At 46.2% G+C, this 20,455-nt stretch overlaps 1 protein-coding gene across 2 annotated transcripts in view; it reads left to right on the forward strand.

Moving 5' to 3' along the window:
* The first annotated feature begins 646 nt into the window (after nt 1-646).
* The window catches only part of NINJ1 (ninjurin 1), a 34,170-nt gene continuing 14,361 nt past the window's right edge, over nt 647-20,455 (forward strand). Inside the window, exon 1 of one of the 2 annotated variants that reach the window (XM_075938935.2) lies at nt 647-1,040. In XM_075938935.2, coding sequence (XP_075795050.1) covers nt 966-1,040 — 75 coding nt within the window. In that variant the 5' untranslated portion in view covers nt 647-965. Of the gene's footprint in view, nt 1,041-16,877; nt 17,326-20,455 lie in introns of those variants that run through there. The other variant, XM_089781185.1, reaches the window with a different exon arrangement.

A 20,455-nucleotide genomic window follows, 5' to 3' on the forward strand; every position in this document is an offset into this window, starting at 1 on the left:
TCTAGATTAGGGCTTTGGGGTCGTTTCATTGTTTTTAATTCTTTGCCTAACCACTGCTATTGGACAAAAGTTTCTAGAGTAGCCCTGGCCATGGTTTATTATTCTCCCCATCTTCCAGGAAGGCTGGTAAGAATGGCCCTGTTGAGTCAGGCCAGTGATCTCTTCAGCCCACTGTGTTGTCTTCCAACTGTGTCTGGTGCCAGATGCTTCAGAAGGAATAACAGAATAGGGCAATTTTGTGGAGTGATCCATTCCCTGCGCCCAGTCCCTGGTTCTTACAGTCTGTGGACCACAGACTTGCCTGGCCCCTGAGGAAGGGTGTGTGTGGAGGGAGAGCGGGGGTGTTCTGTTTTCAGAAGGGACGGGGCCTTGGGTAGAAGGGGTGGGCTGGGGCTAACCAGCCCTCAGACCTGCCTGGAGTGCGCCACACCAACCCCTCTCAGGAAGTCCTCAGTGCAACTGGGAGGGCGCCATGTGGTTCTGGCAGCCCGGAGCCCCCTTTTGAAACGCTGGGTCCTGGGACAGTGTCCCTTTGGCCCGCCTGTCGGCAGCCCTGCTCACCATAAGAGAGTTAGGGAGAGCCAGAGGCCCCTGAGCATCTTGGCCAGTAGCCACTGGTGGCCCCGCCCTCTCCTCCCTGGCCTGAACGTATCGTTTTTGGCGTCCAGGGCGACTGTCCGCCTGCCCATCGTTCCCAGCAAGGGGGCCCCGGGCTGAGGGGCGCGGGCAGCGTGTCACGGTCTTGCGTTTGCTTCCGAGCAGCGGCCTCCCGAGTTCCTCCGGGCCGCCTGGCTCTCGGCTCTGCTCTCGCCCCCTGGAGCCGCCTCTGCCAGCGCTCCCAGCCCGGGACCAAGGGGAATCCCGGGCGGAACGGGAAGCAGCCGCAGCGCAGCCGCCTGGGTGCGCGTAGCGGGCCGGCCGGCAGGGCAGAGCGCTGGACCCGCGGCCGAGCGCGCTGCAGCACCATGACCTCGGCCGTAGAGAGCCACGAGCTGAACGGGCTGACCCGCGGCGGCGGCGAACCAGCGCCTGTCGATGCGGTGAGGGGCAGCGCTGGGCCGGGCCGGGGCTGCGGCCTGCCCGCTGTGGGAGCCTGGGGCTGTAGCGGGGCGGGCTGGCGCGGGCAAGATGCTGGAAGCGCGGCAAGATGCTTGGCGCTGCCAAGCCGGAGGGCAGGAGCCCTGCCGTTCACCCAGCCGCGGGCAGGGGGGCTGAGCGAGCCCCGGCCGCCGCTGCCCCTTGGGGCTTCAGGCTGAGCGAGCAAACCCATCACCTGCGTGCAGTGCGAAAGGGGGAGAGGGGAAGCAACCCCGGCCTGCCAAAAGCGGCCTTGGCATGGAAGGGCACGTTGGGGATTGGGTGCACTTTTGGAACAACATTTTAGATCCACAAGATTTAAGATCCGCACCTCCCCCATGCTCCCTGTGCTTCTGTCAGTCCCATTCTGGAATGGCTACTGTAACTTTGAATTTAGCTCACCAAAGCACAGTGCAGGGGCCTGCAAAACTTCCTTTTGTATTTCTTCTTTGCTGTTAATGTATCCAGAAGCAGGATCACACATGTGATTTCCTTTCATATATATGAAATAAATTACTGACAAACAAGCTGCTTTCTGTTAGAACATATACTGCATGGCGAGTATCAGACTTCCAGGTTTGCCTGTGGAAGGCTAGTAGAGAATTGTTCTTCCTGGCTCTGTATACTGTAGCTGCTACAGTCCCTTGTGCACTGCTATTCTAGCACATTTGTTTATCCCTTGACATTGTCATTAAATTAGAATATAAGCTTTTGGGGACTTACATTCTAAGATCTGTCTACACATTTGTACAGTACTGGGGCCACTAGGGCTACAAACAGAACGTAGCCTTTAGGTATTAAAAAAACCTTAAAGTATTACAAATAGTAAATGATGTAGTTCTGTTAAGTTCAAGGGGAGTTTTTAGGAAATGTGTGTGCTATTGCTTGGTATCAATTCCAACCAGTGACTGTTCACCACAGAGTTGCTCAATACGATGTACATAGGGAGGATGATGTTTGATTTCTACTACATTATTTAAGGAATATAGGAATTCCAGTAGCTAGAGGTATTTGAGTAAAGACAGTTGATCTGAACCAAAGCCAAAGCTCAAATATTTAATGGATATTGGGCTTACTACTAGTGTCAGTTGTTCATATCCCTTTTGTAAATCAGATTCTGACCCCATCTGGAAAGCCTTGAATCTCGTATATACTATAGTTGACCAGAATTTTTTTAATCTGTTCCTTAAAAGAGTGTGGAATTGGCAGAACTTTTTTCAATTCGAGTTTTTCTGTCTTTCTTGCTTGAGTGCACAGCTTTTAAAACATCCCCTATTTTCTAATTTTCTTACAGTCAGACTTGTATAAGGTATTTTTGAAGCCACTGCTCCGGCCATCCAGAGCTGTGGAGAGCCTGGGTGTGTTGCAGCCAGGGGCTGCTCCCGCCCATCTCCCTTTAATGATTTTTACATCCCTAGGTTAAGCTAACCTGGAAAATACCACTCCTATGCCTGAATAAGAGTCTTCATATAGAACAACATAGCACTATAACCGTAGCTGCATAATTGGTAAAACTTTCCCATGTAGTCCAGGCACAGGCACACATCTGTGTTAGATTTCAGTTCCCACCCCGATGAGCCCTCTGTGTGATGTCACATAAGCATTGCTGGCTTTCCCTCTAAAGCAGATTGTCAAATACTGGGAAAGCTCTGCAGTTAAAAAAAAGAAGAAAAGGGTTGACTTTGGCATTATTCATGTCTGCCCTCAATCAAGCTTGACATACTTGAGTCAGAATGGAGAACTGAACATTTCTTATTAGAACTGCCAATTGCTCATCCATCTCATTTTAACCAAAAGGAGTAGCTTTGATTAGGTCATGTTAACTCAAGGTGGGGATATTTTTTCCTTTCAGTTTCTGTTGTTGGAATCTTTCTATATACTTTAATGCAGTGGTCCCTAACCTTTTGGGGCTGCCGGGTGCCTGGGGGTGGGGCCGCACATGCACCGGGGCCCGGGGTGCAAAAATGGCTCGGGCCGGCCCTGGTTACTAGGCGGGCACACATAAATGACCCAGCAGGCGCCATGGTGCCCGCAGGCACCACGTTGGGGACCACTGCTTTAGTGCGTTTGCTACTCTTGCCTTATATTCTGCCATCTGTAGTTACTATACCATTTGTAGCAAACCTTCCCCAAAGAAACTGAGATGCAGTCAATTAAGATATCACAGGAAAAATAAACAGCTATAGATTAGCTGCCAACAATATTTCAAACCAAATAATTCTATAAAGTAATATTGTAGAGGTATTTACAAACTTTAACCCTCCCATTAGACTTGAAATAGGCAAGTGTCAATTTTATTTTGGTATGTGGGGGAGGAGGGAAAATGAGGTGGAAGTGAAGGGTCAGATTTTCTGAAAGAGCTCAGATCCCTTGTCTACATAGTGAAGAAAAACTCACGGCTTGTCCATGTCAGCAAACTCAGACTTGCTCGGGCGGTTGGGCTGTTCATTGTTGTGTAGACTTCTGGACCCACATTGCAACCAAGGTGCTAAGACCCACCCCACCCTAAGCAACCCAAAGCTTAGACTCCAGCCTGAACCTGGAAGTCTATACAGCAATGAAATAGCCCCAGTCTGAGTCAGCTGACACAGGTCAGCCATGTGCTTTTCTTTGCTGTGTAGACATATCTTTATATACTTAAAAATGGGGAAGCACTCAACACCCAGCAGATTCCACTGTGATATCTTTGACCAGATTTTAAGAAGAGCTCAGCATGGTGGATAACTGGGAGCAAAGTGCTTCTGAAAAAATGAAGGCACAACATTATTGAAAATCTGTCCCCTGTTAATTTGCCCAAGACCTCAAAGATTCTATATGAGAGAGAGAGATCTTAAGAACCAGAAATTCCTAGCTTCTACTGTTAGACTGCTAGAGGTCGGCAATCTTTTCAAACCAAAGAGACAAACTACATCAAAATTCAGAACAATTGGTCAACAAAGAGCTGTATAAGAATGCCCATTTGCATGACTGAAAATATGCAACTTAACATTGTTGATAATTGAATAGTAGTATAAACGAAACGTTGTATTCACAGACTTTATTTAATAGGACTTCTGCCGCTGCATCTTTTCGCACATTTCTTTGAAGTTTACATCATAACTGGTCAAATCCAGCTTCATATAGGCATTCAGGATGTCTTCTGTCAATCTTATGGCTGGGGCTGGGAATGTGGGGGTGCAGGAGTCTAGGTTGGGGTACATGAGGGGCTCAGGGCAGGGGGATCAGACGTATGATGCACTCAGGGCAGAGTGTTGGGTGTGGAGGTGCAGGAGTGTTATGGCGGGGGGCTGGGTATGTGGGGGTGCAGGAGTCTGGGTTGAGGAATATGAGGGACTCAGGGCAGGGGGTTAGGGTATGTGGAACGTGCATGAGGCAGAGCATGGTGCTGGAGGTGAGAAGTAGAGTATGTGGGGGTGCTCTGGGCTGGATTTAATTACCTGACCAGAGCTGGGATCCTGCATCCAGGCCTGGGATTGTGAGTTTGAGTCCAATTCCTGCTCTTGGGCTGTTGCAGCAAATGCAAGTCTGCTGTGGTGGGCTGTGGGGGTTGCCCCAAGAGCATGACAAACTGCTGTAGTCAGATAGGGGCTGGAGCTGGGATGCTGCAGCCAGATAGAGGCATCTGCTGCTGCCAGCCCCTCTCACTATCCCAGCTTGGAGCATGCAAAAGTCCTGTACAGCAGGCCCTCAACCAGTCTTAAACAAGCAGAGTGCCCCAGCCAGCTTTGCTACAGCTCAGGCAGTTCTTACCTGGATGCACTGCCTTATTTTCACCTGTGGTTAAAGGTGAAATAGACAAAAAAAAGACCATGAGTAATTGTGTGTTTTTTAAATTTTGAACTAATGTTTCATTGTAATTTAAAAAGTTGTGTGTATTTTGGGAATGACAAAAGAGCCATATGTGGTTCTGTACTGAGCCATAGGTTGCTGACCCCAGGATTAGATTGTCATGTCTTTACTCACACTGAGTAGTTCCTTTTTCACTTTTAGTAGCGCCTATTCTTCATTATTCTGATTAAACTCATTGATGTTGCCTGTGAAATTTCTGATACATCGTAAGAGGGTTTGTCATGCAACTGCTGCTAGGAATCGCTAGTGAAGACAGGAAATAGAAAAATAGGAAAGCTGTCTCAAAATTTTTCTTATAGCTGGTTTGCTATCTCACTGTATCAATACAGGTTGAACCTCTCTAGTGGGATACCCTTGAGACCTGATGGGTGCCAAACCAGAGAATTTGACCATGGGAGGTCAATACTGTCTCGCGGCATTACTAACACTTCCATTGCTTACTGGGCTCTTAGAAGACATTTAGCAGTAAATTAGAGCTAATCAACAGCACAGAACACTGAGTGCCGGGACTAGTGGCTGTAAAAAAATGTTATGGGACTGCAGGAAACTTGGTCACACCCATGATAAGTGGACATCCAGCTAACTAAAAATAATGCTGGACCACAGATGTTTCCGGACCGGAGAATGCCAAACAAGGGGGTTTCAACCAGTACACACAATAGAACTTTCACAATTACCCTTTTTCAATCTAGGCTATGCTGTTGGTTGAATAAACTACCAAAGAAAGGAAAAGTAAACCCAAAAGTTGTACAGCAAAGCAAATAAGTATTTGCTACATTATAGCCATTCATACATTTATAGTTTTTTTATTTGCTAGAAACATATGCAAAGCAGGCAGTATATTTTTATTATTAGCATCCATAAATAAACATTAATAAAGGACATTGAAGTGGCCTGGAAGTATAAAACTATAATGAACAAATGTTAAAACATGTGGGAACTTGACATAATTGTTCTGTTCTTCACTAGAATGAAATATGTCCTGAAGCATTACATATTTCAAATGGAAACTTCATCTCATCCAGGGACAAGTAATAATTATTTATAGCAATTGGAACATGTTAACAGAATTTTACAAACACAACATGACAAACAGTCAGCTTACAATGAAATTCTGACAAATGCTGTAACACCGGAGAGCAGCAATGGAAGGCAAAAGCCAACAGTTTAAAAATGCTGTCAGGGTAAAAATCATTTTAAAAATAAGTTCTCATTAGCTTAAATTATTAAACCTGCTTTTATTATTAAAGTTGGCTTTTTCATCATTTTTGTTGGTTTACTTTTTGCACAGTTGGTCACTTTGGGTATTAAAATTGTTCCAAATGGTGATTTGAGAAAAGAAAGGTTACTTGGTGTATGGGAGAGATTAAGCTGTTCTAAACACAGGGAACAGAAGGAAGGGAGCAGAGTCGAAAGCAGGATGATGAGCCAAGGAAATATTTAAACCTGGAACCTCTGGGCAAGAGAGTCTGCCCAGACTCTCAGGCTATGTCTAGACAGCGGGGCTATTTCGGGATACCAGAAGTATCCTGAAATAGCAATTTCACATCTTTAAACACACCCATAATTTCAAAACATATTTTAAAATAACAGGCACGCTATGTCGGCATCCCTGTAACCCTCGTTCCACAAGGGTTAAGGGATTGTCGGAATAGCACTCTATTTCGAAATTACCTCGAAATAAGCTACGCAATTTGTGCTATGCAAATTGCGTAGCTTATTTCAATGTAATGTTGCTGTGTACACACCCTCAGTGCCCAGACTTAGATATCTATCTTGGTGGTCAGGCAAGTTTGTGATAAGTACTAATTTAGGGCCCAATCCTAGTGCATACCCCAAACTCATTAATTTTACAATATTAAAATATCCATGTATAGTGGGGCAGAGTGGCCGCCCACTGACCCCGAGGGGGAGGAGCCCCTCTTGGAGTCTTGGTGGGCAGCACCTAGCCCTAGCAACCCACCTGACTGGCAGTAAGGAGGCGGGGCCAGGGATATAAAAGGCCTGCCAGAGAGGCCAGTCAAGACCCAGTGACCAGAGAAGCCAGAAGCCTCCCCCATGCATGCAAGTGAGGAGCTGGATCCTGGAGAAGCCGAGGACTGTCCAGGGCCGCTGGGCCCATTACTGAATGACTGCTTTGAGGGTCTGTTTACCTGGCTATAGGTTTCAGAACGATGGTGCCCCAAGAACCTGCACTGGATCCAGGTATAGCCCTAGGGGGAGAAAGGAGAGAGCCCAGGAGTAGTCGACCTCCTTTTGGCTGAGCTAGAACCAGGTCAGCGTGTTGCGGTATGGATCCCCACTGACCCAGCAGACTGCTCTGCTGCTTCTAGAGCCCTGGGCTGGGACGCAGTAGAGAGGGTGGGCCTGTGTCCCCCTGCCACTCCACTCTTGGATGGCAATCTCCCCCATCAGCACCTGCCGGACTCCCACCTGAGCAAGGGGACGCGGCTGGGGGTAGTTGTGAAAGGGACTTAAACTATTTGTTTGTTTGCCTGCTGCCTCACCCTGAACCAGGGACGGACCTGAGGATTGTTTGGGGGCTTATTGTCGCCCTGCCCTGAATGAGGGCCGGTGTGCAAAGACTTCTATTATAGACTGAATGTGGGGGTGTGGATTACCTTAGGGCTGGCAGCCACTGTTGATTCCTCACAAGAATTGAGTAGAGTGTAGTGGGGAAGAATGGCCGCTCACTGACCCCCAGAGGGACGATTCCCTCCATAAGCCCCACAGCACTACACCATGGAACAAAGATGCTCAAGTCAATGATACTTATTGGCAAGGAAATAGTTACACTGAGGCCTGTTAAAAAATAAATGGACCAGAACAATGAAGATGCAATATGCATCAACTATTCGATTAGTTGATAGGGCACTTTTGCCTTTGAAATGTAGCAACACCCCCCAGGGCTCACACAGTCCCACGCTGGTCCCGTGCTCCCCGCAGCATTTCAAAGCAGCAGCGCCGCATGGAGCCCGGGATCATTGGGAGAGTCCCCAGCTGACCCCGGGCTCCATGTGGCACTGCCACTTTGAAACGCCATGGGGAGCCCAGCGTCAGGCTCCCCATGGTGTTTCAAAGCAGCAGCTTTGAAGCACCACCGCCTTTCCCCTTCTCTTGCAGCCTCTTTCTGATAGAGGCAGCAAGGGGGGGGGGAATGATTAGTCGACTAGACATTCACATCCCTAGCAAGGATGCAACTAAAAACTAGATTTTTTTTTTGTATTTAGAGGCCCCTCATAATCTGAGGCCCTAAGATGTGTTTTACTTAGCTTGTGCATAAATCCAGCTCTGCTATTGATTTAAAATAGAGCAGGATCAGTCCTTCCCTTCCCTTTGAATTAAGTTTAGCTTTCAGCTAAATGCAGTCCGGGCTTGTATTTCTGTGGATTTGCTCTACCTTACTATGGATTTGAATTTAGTTCACTATCTTTTGTTAGAGACAATACTATATAGTAATATATAGTAATTCTTAGGATCAAGTCCTATGCAAGTATTTTCATAGGGAAATACATTAACGTCCAGGGACTCTGTTCTTGTCTAATCTGGCAATGATGGCAGATGCTTTCCTGAATCTGGGCCTATTTAAACATATTCTTATGTACCGCCCTCTGTGTAGTCCTAAATAAGGATGGATGTACATTCAGGCTTATGCATTTTCCTGAAACAAAATCTTAATGCAGAAATGAAAGGAAAACGTGATGTGGGAAGAAAAAAATCTCGTGTGAATGCTTTTTGTTTTGATTAAATAGGTTGTATTTGTTTTCCCTTTAAAACACTTTACCACCTTACTTGCCTTGTCTTCTTGATTGCTTTCTAGGGAATTCTGTATCATCTTTTTTATCTGAATATTCTATTAATCCTTTCTCATTCTCTTTAATGTTGCAATAATAATAATGCTCTTGATCAGAAGTGGGCAAATACTGGCCTGTGGGCTGGATCTGGTCTGTCAGGATTAACTATATTTACCTGTATGGCCACAGGTACCAGTGATCGCAGTGCCTTTAGGCCATGAATCACCATTCCCAGTCAATGGGAGCTGCTGGAAACTGTTTCCTGGTCCACACCACTTCCCCTGCTCCCATTGGCAGGAAGCGGCGATCTGCGGCCAACAGGAGCTTTGATCGTCAGTGCCCGCGGCTCTGCAGGTAACTACAGTGGGCTAACCCTGGCGAATAGCTGCTGTGTTATTAACCACCCCTGCTCTTGATTTTAGACATGAAAAAAATCTCCCTTTATAGATGGTCCCTGCTTTGTAGTAATTATCTAATGAACCACAGCCAAGCCATCTCAAGATGTGATCTCACCAGCTCTCACAAGCGAAGCATTGTTGAGCTGGATTAGCACTTGAATGCCAGACCTCTAGGCAAAATGGAGACACTGGAGGAAGGAGTGCTGATATTCAGTTCTGTGTGTGGTAGTCAGTATTTAACTAGTGCTTGAGTGTGGTTGTTGGGAGGGTTTATCTTTGAGGAGATAGAAGAGCAAGAAGGACCTAACCATCTCTTGCATAGCTGCCACCATTCCGAAGATTTTCCTAGGAGTAATACTGAAAAGCAGCCAGGAATCTGGGGCCTTCTCAGGTATTTCTGATTATTAAGTGACAGCATAGTTACCCATCATATTTCTGATTTGTGAATGACAGAGAGGTGGGGAAGTTGCAATTATATCAGACAATTATATCATCAGCTTAATGGTGTAGTTACAAGAATAACATTTCCACATAGACCCTGGGAAACGAATAATTAGGTTTCTGTTAAAAAATTCCAGAAGTTGTTCCCCTTCCTCTACTGGTATTTTGTGCTTTGCAGGCAATGGGTAGTTTTGAGAAGTCGCCGGGGCTTTTGCATGCTTTCATTTTTGGAAGCCTAACTTGAAACATGGGGCTTGCTATTCAGAAGCCCTGAGCACTCACAGTACCAGTTGAAACCCACAGGTGCTACAGGTGCTCAACAATTCTGAATCAGAGTCAAAGCATCTCCGATTGGATGCCTTGTTCCCAAATTTGTATTGTGTGCACACAAATCACAAGATTGCCGTACATACAGAGAACCTGGAAATGGAAAGTTTAGTATAATAGCTCTGACCTGTGGTTTTCCAGTGGAATCAGTTATAGATGGAGTGAAAGTTTTAGAGCTTGATCTCGCAATCCCTGATTCATCTATGTGGGAATGTCATTCATGTTAACAGCCCTATTGGCTAGGGATGTTAGATATAGTGTAATGGAATAGACGTGTAACCACACAAAATATTATCGGTTACATGACAATTCGATAATCCCCAGGGGGCAACTAAAAAACAGCTCCCCTTGCAGACCAGCTGCCAGCCGCCCAGTGTGGCAGCCTCTTCTGCTCTCCCCCGCCCCACTGCTGCTTCTGATAGAGGTAGCAGCGAGGGTAGAGAGAGGCGGCACTGAGGAAGAGGTGCTGGGGGGAACCAGCTTTTAAGCCGGCTCCTCCCAGCACTGTAGGAGGCAGGAGGCAGGGGCAGACAGGTCTGTGGAGCCGATATGCGCGGGGAGCTGGTTTGAAAGTTGGCTTTCCATACATATCGGCTCCAGCCTGTCAGAGGCAGCAGCGTTTGGGGGTGCGGGGCATAAGGATCTGGTGTTCATGGGGAGCCTCCCGGGCACTGGCTCCCCCCGCTGGATCTGATACAGAGGCAGCGGGGGGGACAGCAGGGAGACCAGGGGGGAGATTAACCAACAATCCTAGGCTTATCCGTTAATTGTATAGTTGACTACATGTTGACACCCCTACTATTGATTTCAGTGTGCACAAGCATTTGCAAGACCTGACTCATAACTTTTAAGTTTCAGGTTTCTTTTGATTTAGGGCATGTTATAAAACAAATAGAATTTAATTCTGTCCTTTTACAAGGCTTGTGTATGATGGGAGAAATGTAAGAGACTAACCAGAACAATGTAAACCAGAAGCAAAAGGGCATGCTTTGACATTTTCAGTGCATGAAGTCAAGTGCATTTTTTTCATACATGCAGTGGCACAAAGAAGTTACAGAAGTACATTTTAACATAATTATGGAGATTAATGAAATAAATGAGCGCTCAATGCTGCTGGTTTTTGCACTCTAATTTCCAGCATGGAGAGGTGTCCACACCAAAAACCACCATGTGAATTGGTACAGGTTGTAGCTTCCTTAACCAGGACTCCCTGGTTCGGCAACGTCTGTGGTTCAGCAGGACCACAGATGTTCCTGAACCACAGAACCCAGCTATAGGGGAGTATGGCCGTGGGGCAGGAGTGAGTATGGGAGGAGAGGGGTGGATGACTCAGCCAGGAGACTTGTGATGGGTGGGGGGGGGGGGGGCACAACAGTATGGAGACCTGGCCCCAGCAGCTGGGTAGTAGCAGGAGGCCAGCAGCAGCTATGGAGCTATAGACCTGGCAGCAGCCAGGAAGCCCAAGTCCTGGCAGCAGTGGGGCCAGCGGGAGCTGGTGAGCTCTGGCCCAGGGAGCAATGGCTGGCCAGGGAGCAGCGGGATAGGCTGGAGCCCTTGCTGGGGATGGGGGCGGGGCAGTGGTTTAGCATGGGCAAGGAGGGGAGGGACCTCCCTTGGTCCAGCAAATCCCCTCCCAGTCCTGAGGGTGCTGGACCAGGTAGCTCCAACCTATAGCTATACTTTTACCTCTCCTAACTGTGTAATTGGTACCTTTTGGAGATTCTCAGGAGACCAAAGTTTGAATAGAGAGTCTCTCTCTTGTAGGCCATTCCTCTTTGTCAGACTTTAGGCATGTAAGGGCATGTATATGTCTAGACTATACCTCTCTGTCGACAGAGAGATGTAGATTATTCACATCGAAATTGCTAATGAAACAGGGATTTAAATATCTCGTGCCTCATTAGCATAAACATGGCTGCCGCTTTTTTTCAAAACCGAGGTTTTTTTTAAAAAAAAATGGCAGTCTAGACGTGGATCTGTCGAAAATAAAGCCTTTTTCGACAGATCCCGTAAATCTCATTTTTGAGGAATACAGGATCTGTCGAAAAAGGCTTTATTTTCGACAGATCCGCGTCTAGACTGCCGTTTTTTAAAAAAAAACTCGGTTTCGAAAAAAGCAGCAGCAGTGTTTATGCTAATGAGGCATGGGATATTTAAATCCCTGCTCATTGGCAATTTTGATGTGCCTAATCTAATCTCTCTGTCAACAGTGAGGTGTAGTCTACACACACCCAAAGTGTGATAGCATTGTTTAGAGCAGGGGTTTTCAAACTTTTTTTTCTCATGAGTCAGTTGAAGAAAATTGTTGATGCCACGACCCAACATAATTTGACTAGAGTGTGGGCTCTGGGGATGAGAGCTTTGGGGTGTAGGAGGGGGCTGCAGCTTTGGGGGAGGGTTGTCAGGGCTGGGGCAGGAGGGACTTACCTTGAGCGGCTCCCAGTCAGTGGTGCAGCAGGGATTCTAAGGAATGCTTCTTGTCTCTCCTGACACCGCCGACCAGTCTGCGTGCCACAGAAGCAGCCAGCGGGAATGCAGAGTTAGTACTGAGGGCAGGGGCAGTGTGCAGGGGCAGTGCGCTCTCCCTCTTCCCCAACACCTCCCCCCTACCTCCTGTGCGCGTGAACTGAGCCTGCTGTGAAGTCTGAGGTGCAGGGCAGGCAGGTAGCCAGCCTTAGTAGTTAGGGATGTAAAAGAGTAGTCCATTAGTGACTACCTGATAAGCCTAGGCTTATTGAGTAGTCGAGTTGAGTACTTGCATTCCCCTCCCCTTGCTGCCTCTTTATCAGAGGCAGCAAGGGTCGGGGAAGCAAGAGTTGGTGCTGTGGGGAGCTGGCTTAAAAGTCAGTTCCCCCCAGCACCGTCTCCACAGTGCAGCTTGCCCTACCTTGCTTTGCCCCACCGCTCAGAGGCAGCTGTGCCAGGGGGGGCAGGGGCAGGGAAGGCTGCTCCAGCAGCAGCCTCTGTCCATGTCCCGCCCCAGCTGCTGCCCCCTGTCCTTGGGGGAGTCCCAGCTTTCCACTGGGACCCCCTCACGGACAGGGGCTGCTGGACCTGCCGTGAGCCGTGATTGAGCACGCCTGACTCAGTCCCAGCTCATGCTGGGTCCAGGATCTACCCCCACTGCGGCTCTGCAGTTTAAATGTAATAGGAGCTGGGCTGCCAGCGTGCCCGGCTCTTACTACAGTTAAACTGCAGAGCCGCAGTGGGGGTAGCTCCTTCTGAGCACCTTCTCTTATCGACTAATTGTGTAGTCGATACAAATTGTATGGACTACACAATTACACAGTTGTATGGACTACACAGTTACCCACCTCTTAACATCCTATTACCAATCTCACTGGTCACCTGATCCCCTGCAGTAATGATACCCGGTGCCTTACATTCCAGTACTGGGTTGTGACCCATAGTTTGAAAACCACTGATTTAGTGAATGAACAGGGAACTTAGGTCTTCAGGGTTGTCCTAGGTAACTTTCACCTCTGAGTCAACACACAGCAAATAAAAGCTAGAGCCTAGCTGTAAGGCACACTAGACCTGTATGTTTAGCAAACTGCTTTAATATTTGTTTTCAAACTTTACCTGAAATGGATATTGTCCCTGAATTGTAAATAAAAGCCAGAGAACAGTTGTTGAGTAATTGGGTGTAAGAAATAAGTATCTTTTTACAAAGGAAATCCCCATGAACTGGAAGGCGCAGAGTCATAATTGTCTGTAAAAACAAGTAGTTGCAAAATTATTATCTTCTACCCATACAGTTGCCAGTAAAATATTACTAAAATAAGTCATCCGGCGGGGGAAGTAAACATTGGCTTAACCCTTTTAATTTTTCAGAAAAGATTTAGAGAAGGAAAACAATGCAACTGTTCTGTAATGTCTGAATTAGTTGGCTCCCCACAGACGGGATTAAATGCTGCAGGTGCAGGTAGCCGTCCCACAAACCTTGAAGAGGGGCTGCAAGATGCTGGCCAGGTGGGAAAGTTCTGTTAATGAAAACCTAAGAGCTATTCAGCCAACCACTCTCCCTGTTCTGAGATGCACCGAGACTGGAGCGGGGAAAGCTTTTCACAGCTCTCCTTTTCAGAGCAAGCTGAAGAACACACTGGACAGACAGGCACGGTCTGTGCCCAGAACGAGGGTGACCAGATGTCCCAATTTTATATGGACAAACCTGGAATTCAGGACTTTTCTTATATGGGCACCTATTGCCACCCACCATCTGTCCCAATTTTTCACACTTACTATCTAGTCACCCTACCCAAGTACTCAGAGCTCAGATGCCAGCTCTGCTGTGGCAGACCCAGGTGCATGCTGGTTAGTATCATGGAAGTGAATGCACTAAGATCTTGTTCAGATGAGGCCTTCTTTGAATCCATTCTCAGACAGCTGTAATTTTTCCCTGCACCCCCCAAAATAGTAACTTGTGGTAATCAGGGTAATCAGTTAACCTTTTAAACATCATGTTAAACCAGTTAACTGTGATCCCGCAGTGGGGGGCTGCTCCAGCCTGGCCAAGCCCATCGCATTGCAATGCAGGGGATGGGCTGCTCCAGGCCGACTGGGCTGAAGTGCCCCGTGGCATTGGCTCAGCCAGACTGGAGTGTTCTCACCTGCGGTGCAGTTGGCCTGGCCCAGCAGGTGCACCCCCCACCGGTTAATCAGTTACCCTGGTAAGCATGTCAGTAAGGAGCATGCTCACTGGTTAATCAGTTAACCCTTTACATCTCTAGTCTGTACTAGATAATTCTGGTGGTAGAGGTCTAGTACAGGATTGCATCACACCTCTCTGACCAAAGTCGCAAAATGGTGCAGAAACATGCCTTCACTATTGCTGGTTTAGTGGCTTGGACCAGGAGTCACCGTCCTCATCAGGAGCCAGTACTGGCTCAGTGCAGTGCGCAGTAAACCAAGACCACATCCACATTAGGCAGATCACCTGCTGTAGCTCTACAAGTGGTAGGAACAGTGCTAGCACTAGTGTAGTGCTGAGAGCTGTTTACATTTTTTATTGCATTTGGCAGGAATGCAATTCTCTGGTGCATGCAAGACTATTAAGGTGCAGCACTGATGGAGAGGTGGACAAACAGCTTTATCCCAGCCGCATATATGTAGCGAGCCCCAGGAAACAAGGATAGGGAATATATTTCTTCATGGAATTGTCTTCTCTCTGCACTGGATCTACACCTTGCAATGTTACAGCACCGCCACAGCAAGCACTGGCTGGCATCTTACACCCACATAGCTGCAAGCACTTTGGAGCATTATTGCAAGGCCAGTTCAGGCTTTAACACAGGACTTGCATTAGGAATTTGAAGGACTAGTCGACAGGCTAGTCAAATAGTGGCTTACCCCTTTCCCCCCCTTGCTGTCTCTATTAGAGGCAGCAAGGGGAGGGAAGAAAACGAGGTACTTCAAAGCGGCAGCACCTCGTGCAGCCTGGGGCCAGCTGGGGTGTCCCCAGGCTGCTCACAGCCTTTCAGAGAGGCAGCTGCGTGGAGCCCAGGTGTCCCCAGCTGATCCCAGGCTCCGTGCAGCGCTGCTGCTTTGAAACGCTGTGAGGAGCCTGGTGTCAGCCTGCATGCGGCTTTTCAAAGCTACTGCGTTGCATGGAGCTCAGAGTCAGCGAGGGAGTCCCCAGCTGACCCCAGGCTCCATGCAGTGCTTTCGCCTTTGAAGTGTAGCAACAGCCACTTCCTTAAGGCTGTTGCTACACTTCAAAGGCGAAGGCACCCTATCGACTAATTGAACATTGATGCAAAATTCATCAACTATTCAATCAATCAGTCGATATTTAGCATCCCTAACATGCATCTGCATCTAACTTTGCTTCAGGCTTAAATCTTCTAAAACTAAGAAGCTGCAGCACAAAGATAATTTCTGGTACCTGCCAACTACTTGTTCTCTTAACCACAATATGAAATCGTTTCCTGCTCTCCCTCCCCCCGGCATTGTATTTAAACATATGTAGATATTGCTGCGTAACTTTTTTTTCCTTATTCTAATTCCCGTAGACCTCAAAGCCTCTGCAGTAGCACTGGCTAAATCAGTGTATTCAGCAGTTGCTTTAACCCAGTGGTCCCCAATACGGTACTTGCGGGCGCCCGTCGGGGCATTTATGTGCGCCTGCCTAGTGACCAGGGCTGGCCCAAGCCATTCTTGCTCCCCGGGCATGCGGCGCATGCGTGGCCCCGCCCCCGGGCGCCCGGCGCATGCGCAGCCCCACCCCCGGATGCCCGGTAGCCCCAAAAGTTTGGGGACCACTGCTTTAACCTGGTCTTTCAGCAGGTCTTCAGTGCTGACATACTTATGAATGCACTGTTCCCTTCTCTTGCCAGATGGCAAGTACCACTGCCTAGTTAGAGAGTGGAACACAGTTGTTCCTGGAACTTTTTTGGTTACATTTCCTCTCCCTCCTCTCCCCCCAAATAAAAAGTAATCAGCACCACTATCAGCTAACTGGTGTTTGGAAATACTATGCAGGCAGTAGAGGGCAGCCATTTTCAGTGGCAAATTTATTATTATGTTAGAACAGCTGAATCTGAGTTTCTGAGGTGTGTTAGTGTCACCATGTAAAATGTTGATAGTAAACTTAAAAAATGGGACATTAATTCAGTGGAGTGGGTGCTGGAATATTAAGTGTGGGTATTCTCTCTGTGCCTGGCTAGAAGTCTTACTTTCCCTGCAGTTTAAAGTTGTATGCTATTTTATGGATGGATGCTAGCTATGTCCAGTAGTAATTGTTGAAAAGGAGCTGAAACCCAAACTATTGTACCTACACGCTCTATGACCCTCAAAAGTCCAAAGCACAGTGCTAACAGAGGCTCTTGGCAGTAGCTCAGAGCAGAAGGTCAGTGAGTACTATTGACCATAATCCTTACATTGGGTTGGAATCCAGTGGCCATTACAATAGACTGTTTAATGAATAAGGGTATTAACCCTCCATGTCTCCTCCTTCCCCTTCCATTTTTTTAAATACAAAGGACTAAATTACCTACAGGTTGAACCTTTCTAGTCTGGCATCTCTTGTTTGGCAATATCTGTGGTCCGGTATGATTTTTAGTTGGCTGGATGTCCACTTATAATGGGTGTGGCCAAGTTTTCCATGGTCCCATAAAGTTTGTTTACAGCCACCAGTCCTGGCTCTCAGGATTCTGTGCTGTTATTTAGCTCTAACACCTAAATGTCTTCCAAGAACCCAGTAAGCAGTGGAAGTGTTGGTAATGCTGCTAGACAATATTGACCTCCCGTGTTTCGGCAAATTCTCTAATTCAGTACTGGTCAGGTCCCGAGTGTGCTGGACTAGAGAGGTTCAACCTGTACTCAGCTAATATGGTATGACTCTATTTATGAGTTACTCCAGTGCAATCAACAGCCATCGCACTATTCCACTGGATCTGCACAACCAAGAAGGCCTTACTGAATGGCAAGATGTTAAAAATGTGGCAGTGCTTTCCCTGGTACAAGGAAAAGGCCAAGTTTCACCCTGACATATGAGCACTCCATGGCCTCCGCAGATGGAAATCAAAGCAGAATGAATCCCAGGCTATTTGCATGGATTTAAAAAGACTTGTGTATGAAAGTAAATTATTCAAGGCCATGTTCCCACTCCCATTGACGCAAAAGGCAAAAAACAGGGAAAGCCCGATGATTGAGCCCTAAAGTTTTCATTGCAATATGGATAGAGGAGCAATATTTTTTTTAATTTAAAAGTGGACCCTGGCTCAAAGCAATCTACTATTTACCTATATATCAAATATTGCACTCTAAGTCCGTTTCTTTGGCAGGAAGATGGAAACAGCTAGCCAGCTGAACAGATATTTCTGTGCATCCTCATTTATGAACTTACAGCAAAACCCCACAAATGGTGTCAGTTTTATAGTCTGTAATTTTTTTAAAGCAGTTTATTTTCAATAAAAACACTGGCCAAATTTTACTGTTACCCTGGCGCAACTTTTTGATGTTGTTGGCATTACATGGTTGCAGCCACAGGCAGACTATGGCTTGTACTATTAATATTATTCTAAGTCTTTTTCCTCAATAGCACCAACATTCATTTTGTGCCACTTTTCCTTGAAGGTAATGGAAACACAGCCACAGCAGTTTTCACTGCTGGTAGGGAGATGCTATCATCCGAGGAACTGCAGTGTTTATAAAGTTGAAGTAATATAGTGGCTTGTGTCCATGTCCTCTTTTCCCTCCTCCGGAGACTGAGGCAAATAGGGTTGGGTTGTTTTTAATATCTTAGGAGCTAAACAAGCTAAATAAATAATTAGTTCTTCATGACTGAAGTTTGGATCTGGAAAATTTGCACTTCCTCTTTTCACAAAGTCTCAGTGATCAAGCCTTCTGGGTGAGGCTGCGATTACACAGCTTCATTCCCATTGCTGCTGCTGCCTCGTGACATTTTTTTCCTCGGTACATTATTTAAATTGTGTCCGGAGAAATGAGGTGATCTGTTGCAGTTTGTTCTCTTGGAAGCAATGGGGAAGTTCTGTGGTGTAACATAAAACATTCTATGCACTGAAGATTTTCTAGCTTCAAAATGACAAGCATAGGATGGAAGTGGCTGAACTGGCATTGAAACTGGAAGTTTGGCTGCTTTGATCATAGCCACTGACTGGTTTGATTAGAGTGTCTTCTGCAATTGAGGCAATCTTTAAATAGAGACTTTCCCCTCACCGTGGTTGACCTTTCCAAAGGCAACATTTATACGGTAAAAATATCCCTAACAAATAGAAGTTAAAAACCCAAAACAAAACAAAAAGCCATAATCGTTTTAAAAGTTTTCAAAATAAATTCTACTGAGGGAGTTAGAAACCAAAGATATGAAAAAGGAAGTTGCTTGCATAATTAAACATTCAGTGAGAAAGAAGAATCCCTAATTCAAGTACTGTGTTAAAGAGGTCTATATTCTGCTCCCTTTTATGCCTATGCAATTCCATGGAAACTGGTGAAGGTGCCTGAATATATAGTTGTGCTACATGGATGTAAGAGAAGGAATAATTTGGCTCTTCTAAAGAGTCCAAAGGGAGGTAGGTTGCTAACCTGCTTTGAGAGAGACAAGGTGGGTGAGTGAATATCTTTTATTTGACACACGTCTGTTGGTGAGAGAGACAAGCTCTCAAGCTTCTGAAGAGGAGTTCTTTGTAAGCTCAGCCACTTGAAAATGCATGACCTCACCCACCTTGTCTCTCTAATAGCCTGTGACCAACATAAGCTGCAACATAAGCTGCTTTTAGGCAGTTTGGAAAATCTCATCAGGTGCCTAATACCTTTTAAAAATCTGGTGACAGTTTTACTGGTATCCTAAAGAATGAGGAAAGAAAAGAAGCAAGTTTCCAAACAAAAAGTCCATTGCTTTTGTAGCTGAGGGTGGGAGAGATGTCTCATTTCTCATCACATGAGATCAGAAGTGGAATATCCATATTTGTGTGAATGGGTAGGGGCAGCATGAGACGATCCACCAGTGTGTGGTTGGCAAAAAGGCTTATTCAGCAGTTTAAGCCAACAAATCCTCAAATAGGATTTATGAATGACTCAGCCATTGTGCGTAGGCCTTCTGTGGGATGTGGGCAGGGAGGAGTTTCATCTGGTGAAGTGTGTGTTTTGCAAGCTGTGGCACTCAACCATTCCAGACTTCTGTACGCTTTTAGGAATCTTGCATACCCCTCATGTTTCAGCTCATTTAAAATCTACTTGTGTAAAATCTACCAAATTAGACCAAAAACAAACAAAAATAAAAAAGTGTTATTGGTACACAATTATGGAAAAGTTGTAAACTGTCTCATTTTTACCATATAATTTTAAATGAATTAAAATATATGAACATAATATTTACATTTCAGTGTACAGTACATAGAAAAGTATAATCAAGTATCCATATGAAATTTTGGTTTGTACCAACTTTGCTAGTGTTTTTTATGTAGCCTTTTATAAAACTAGGTAAATAGCTAGATGAATTGATATTCCACCTAAAAGACCTATGTCTTCCCCCAGACATACCCCTGTTTGAGAACCCCTGGTTTAAAGCATGCCCCGGTATTACAAATATTTAAAAGCAATCCAATTTCTACACTTCTCTGCCTTTAGATTCCCCAGATTCCACAAGTGTCTTGTGAGATGGAAATTCTGGTGCACATGTTTTAACAGTTAGTACATTTGTATATGTATCGGAGGGGTAGCAGTGTTAGTCTGGATCTGCAACAGCGACAAGGAGTCCTGTGGCACCTTTATAGACTAGCAGATGTATTGGAGCATAAGCTTTTGTGGGCAAAGACCCACTTCGTCATGTATCTGACGAAGTGGGTCTTTGCCCACGAAAGCTTATGCTCCAATACATATATTAGTCTATAAGGTGCCACGGGAATCCTTGTTGCTTTTACGTTTGTATATATCTGCCTTGATGTCCAGGCACAGTTTATTGCTCCTTGATTAGAGGATCTTGGTAAGTGTGAGCACACAGAGACAGATATGAGCAACACAGCGTAGGCATGTTAAAAGAGTTAACCCTTTTAACTCTGGGCCTGCTGCCGGCCCCGGGGTCCGGCCACTTACAGATTAACCATTTTA

Source organism: Pelodiscus sinensis, chromosome 11 (assembly GCF_052426305.1).
Source record: "Pelodiscus sinensis isolate ZL-2025 chromosome 11, ASM5242630v1, whole genome shotgun sequence".
In the NCBI taxonomy this organism is placed as follows: domain Eukaryota; kingdom Metazoa; phylum Chordata; order Testudines; family Trionychidae; genus Pelodiscus; species Pelodiscus sinensis.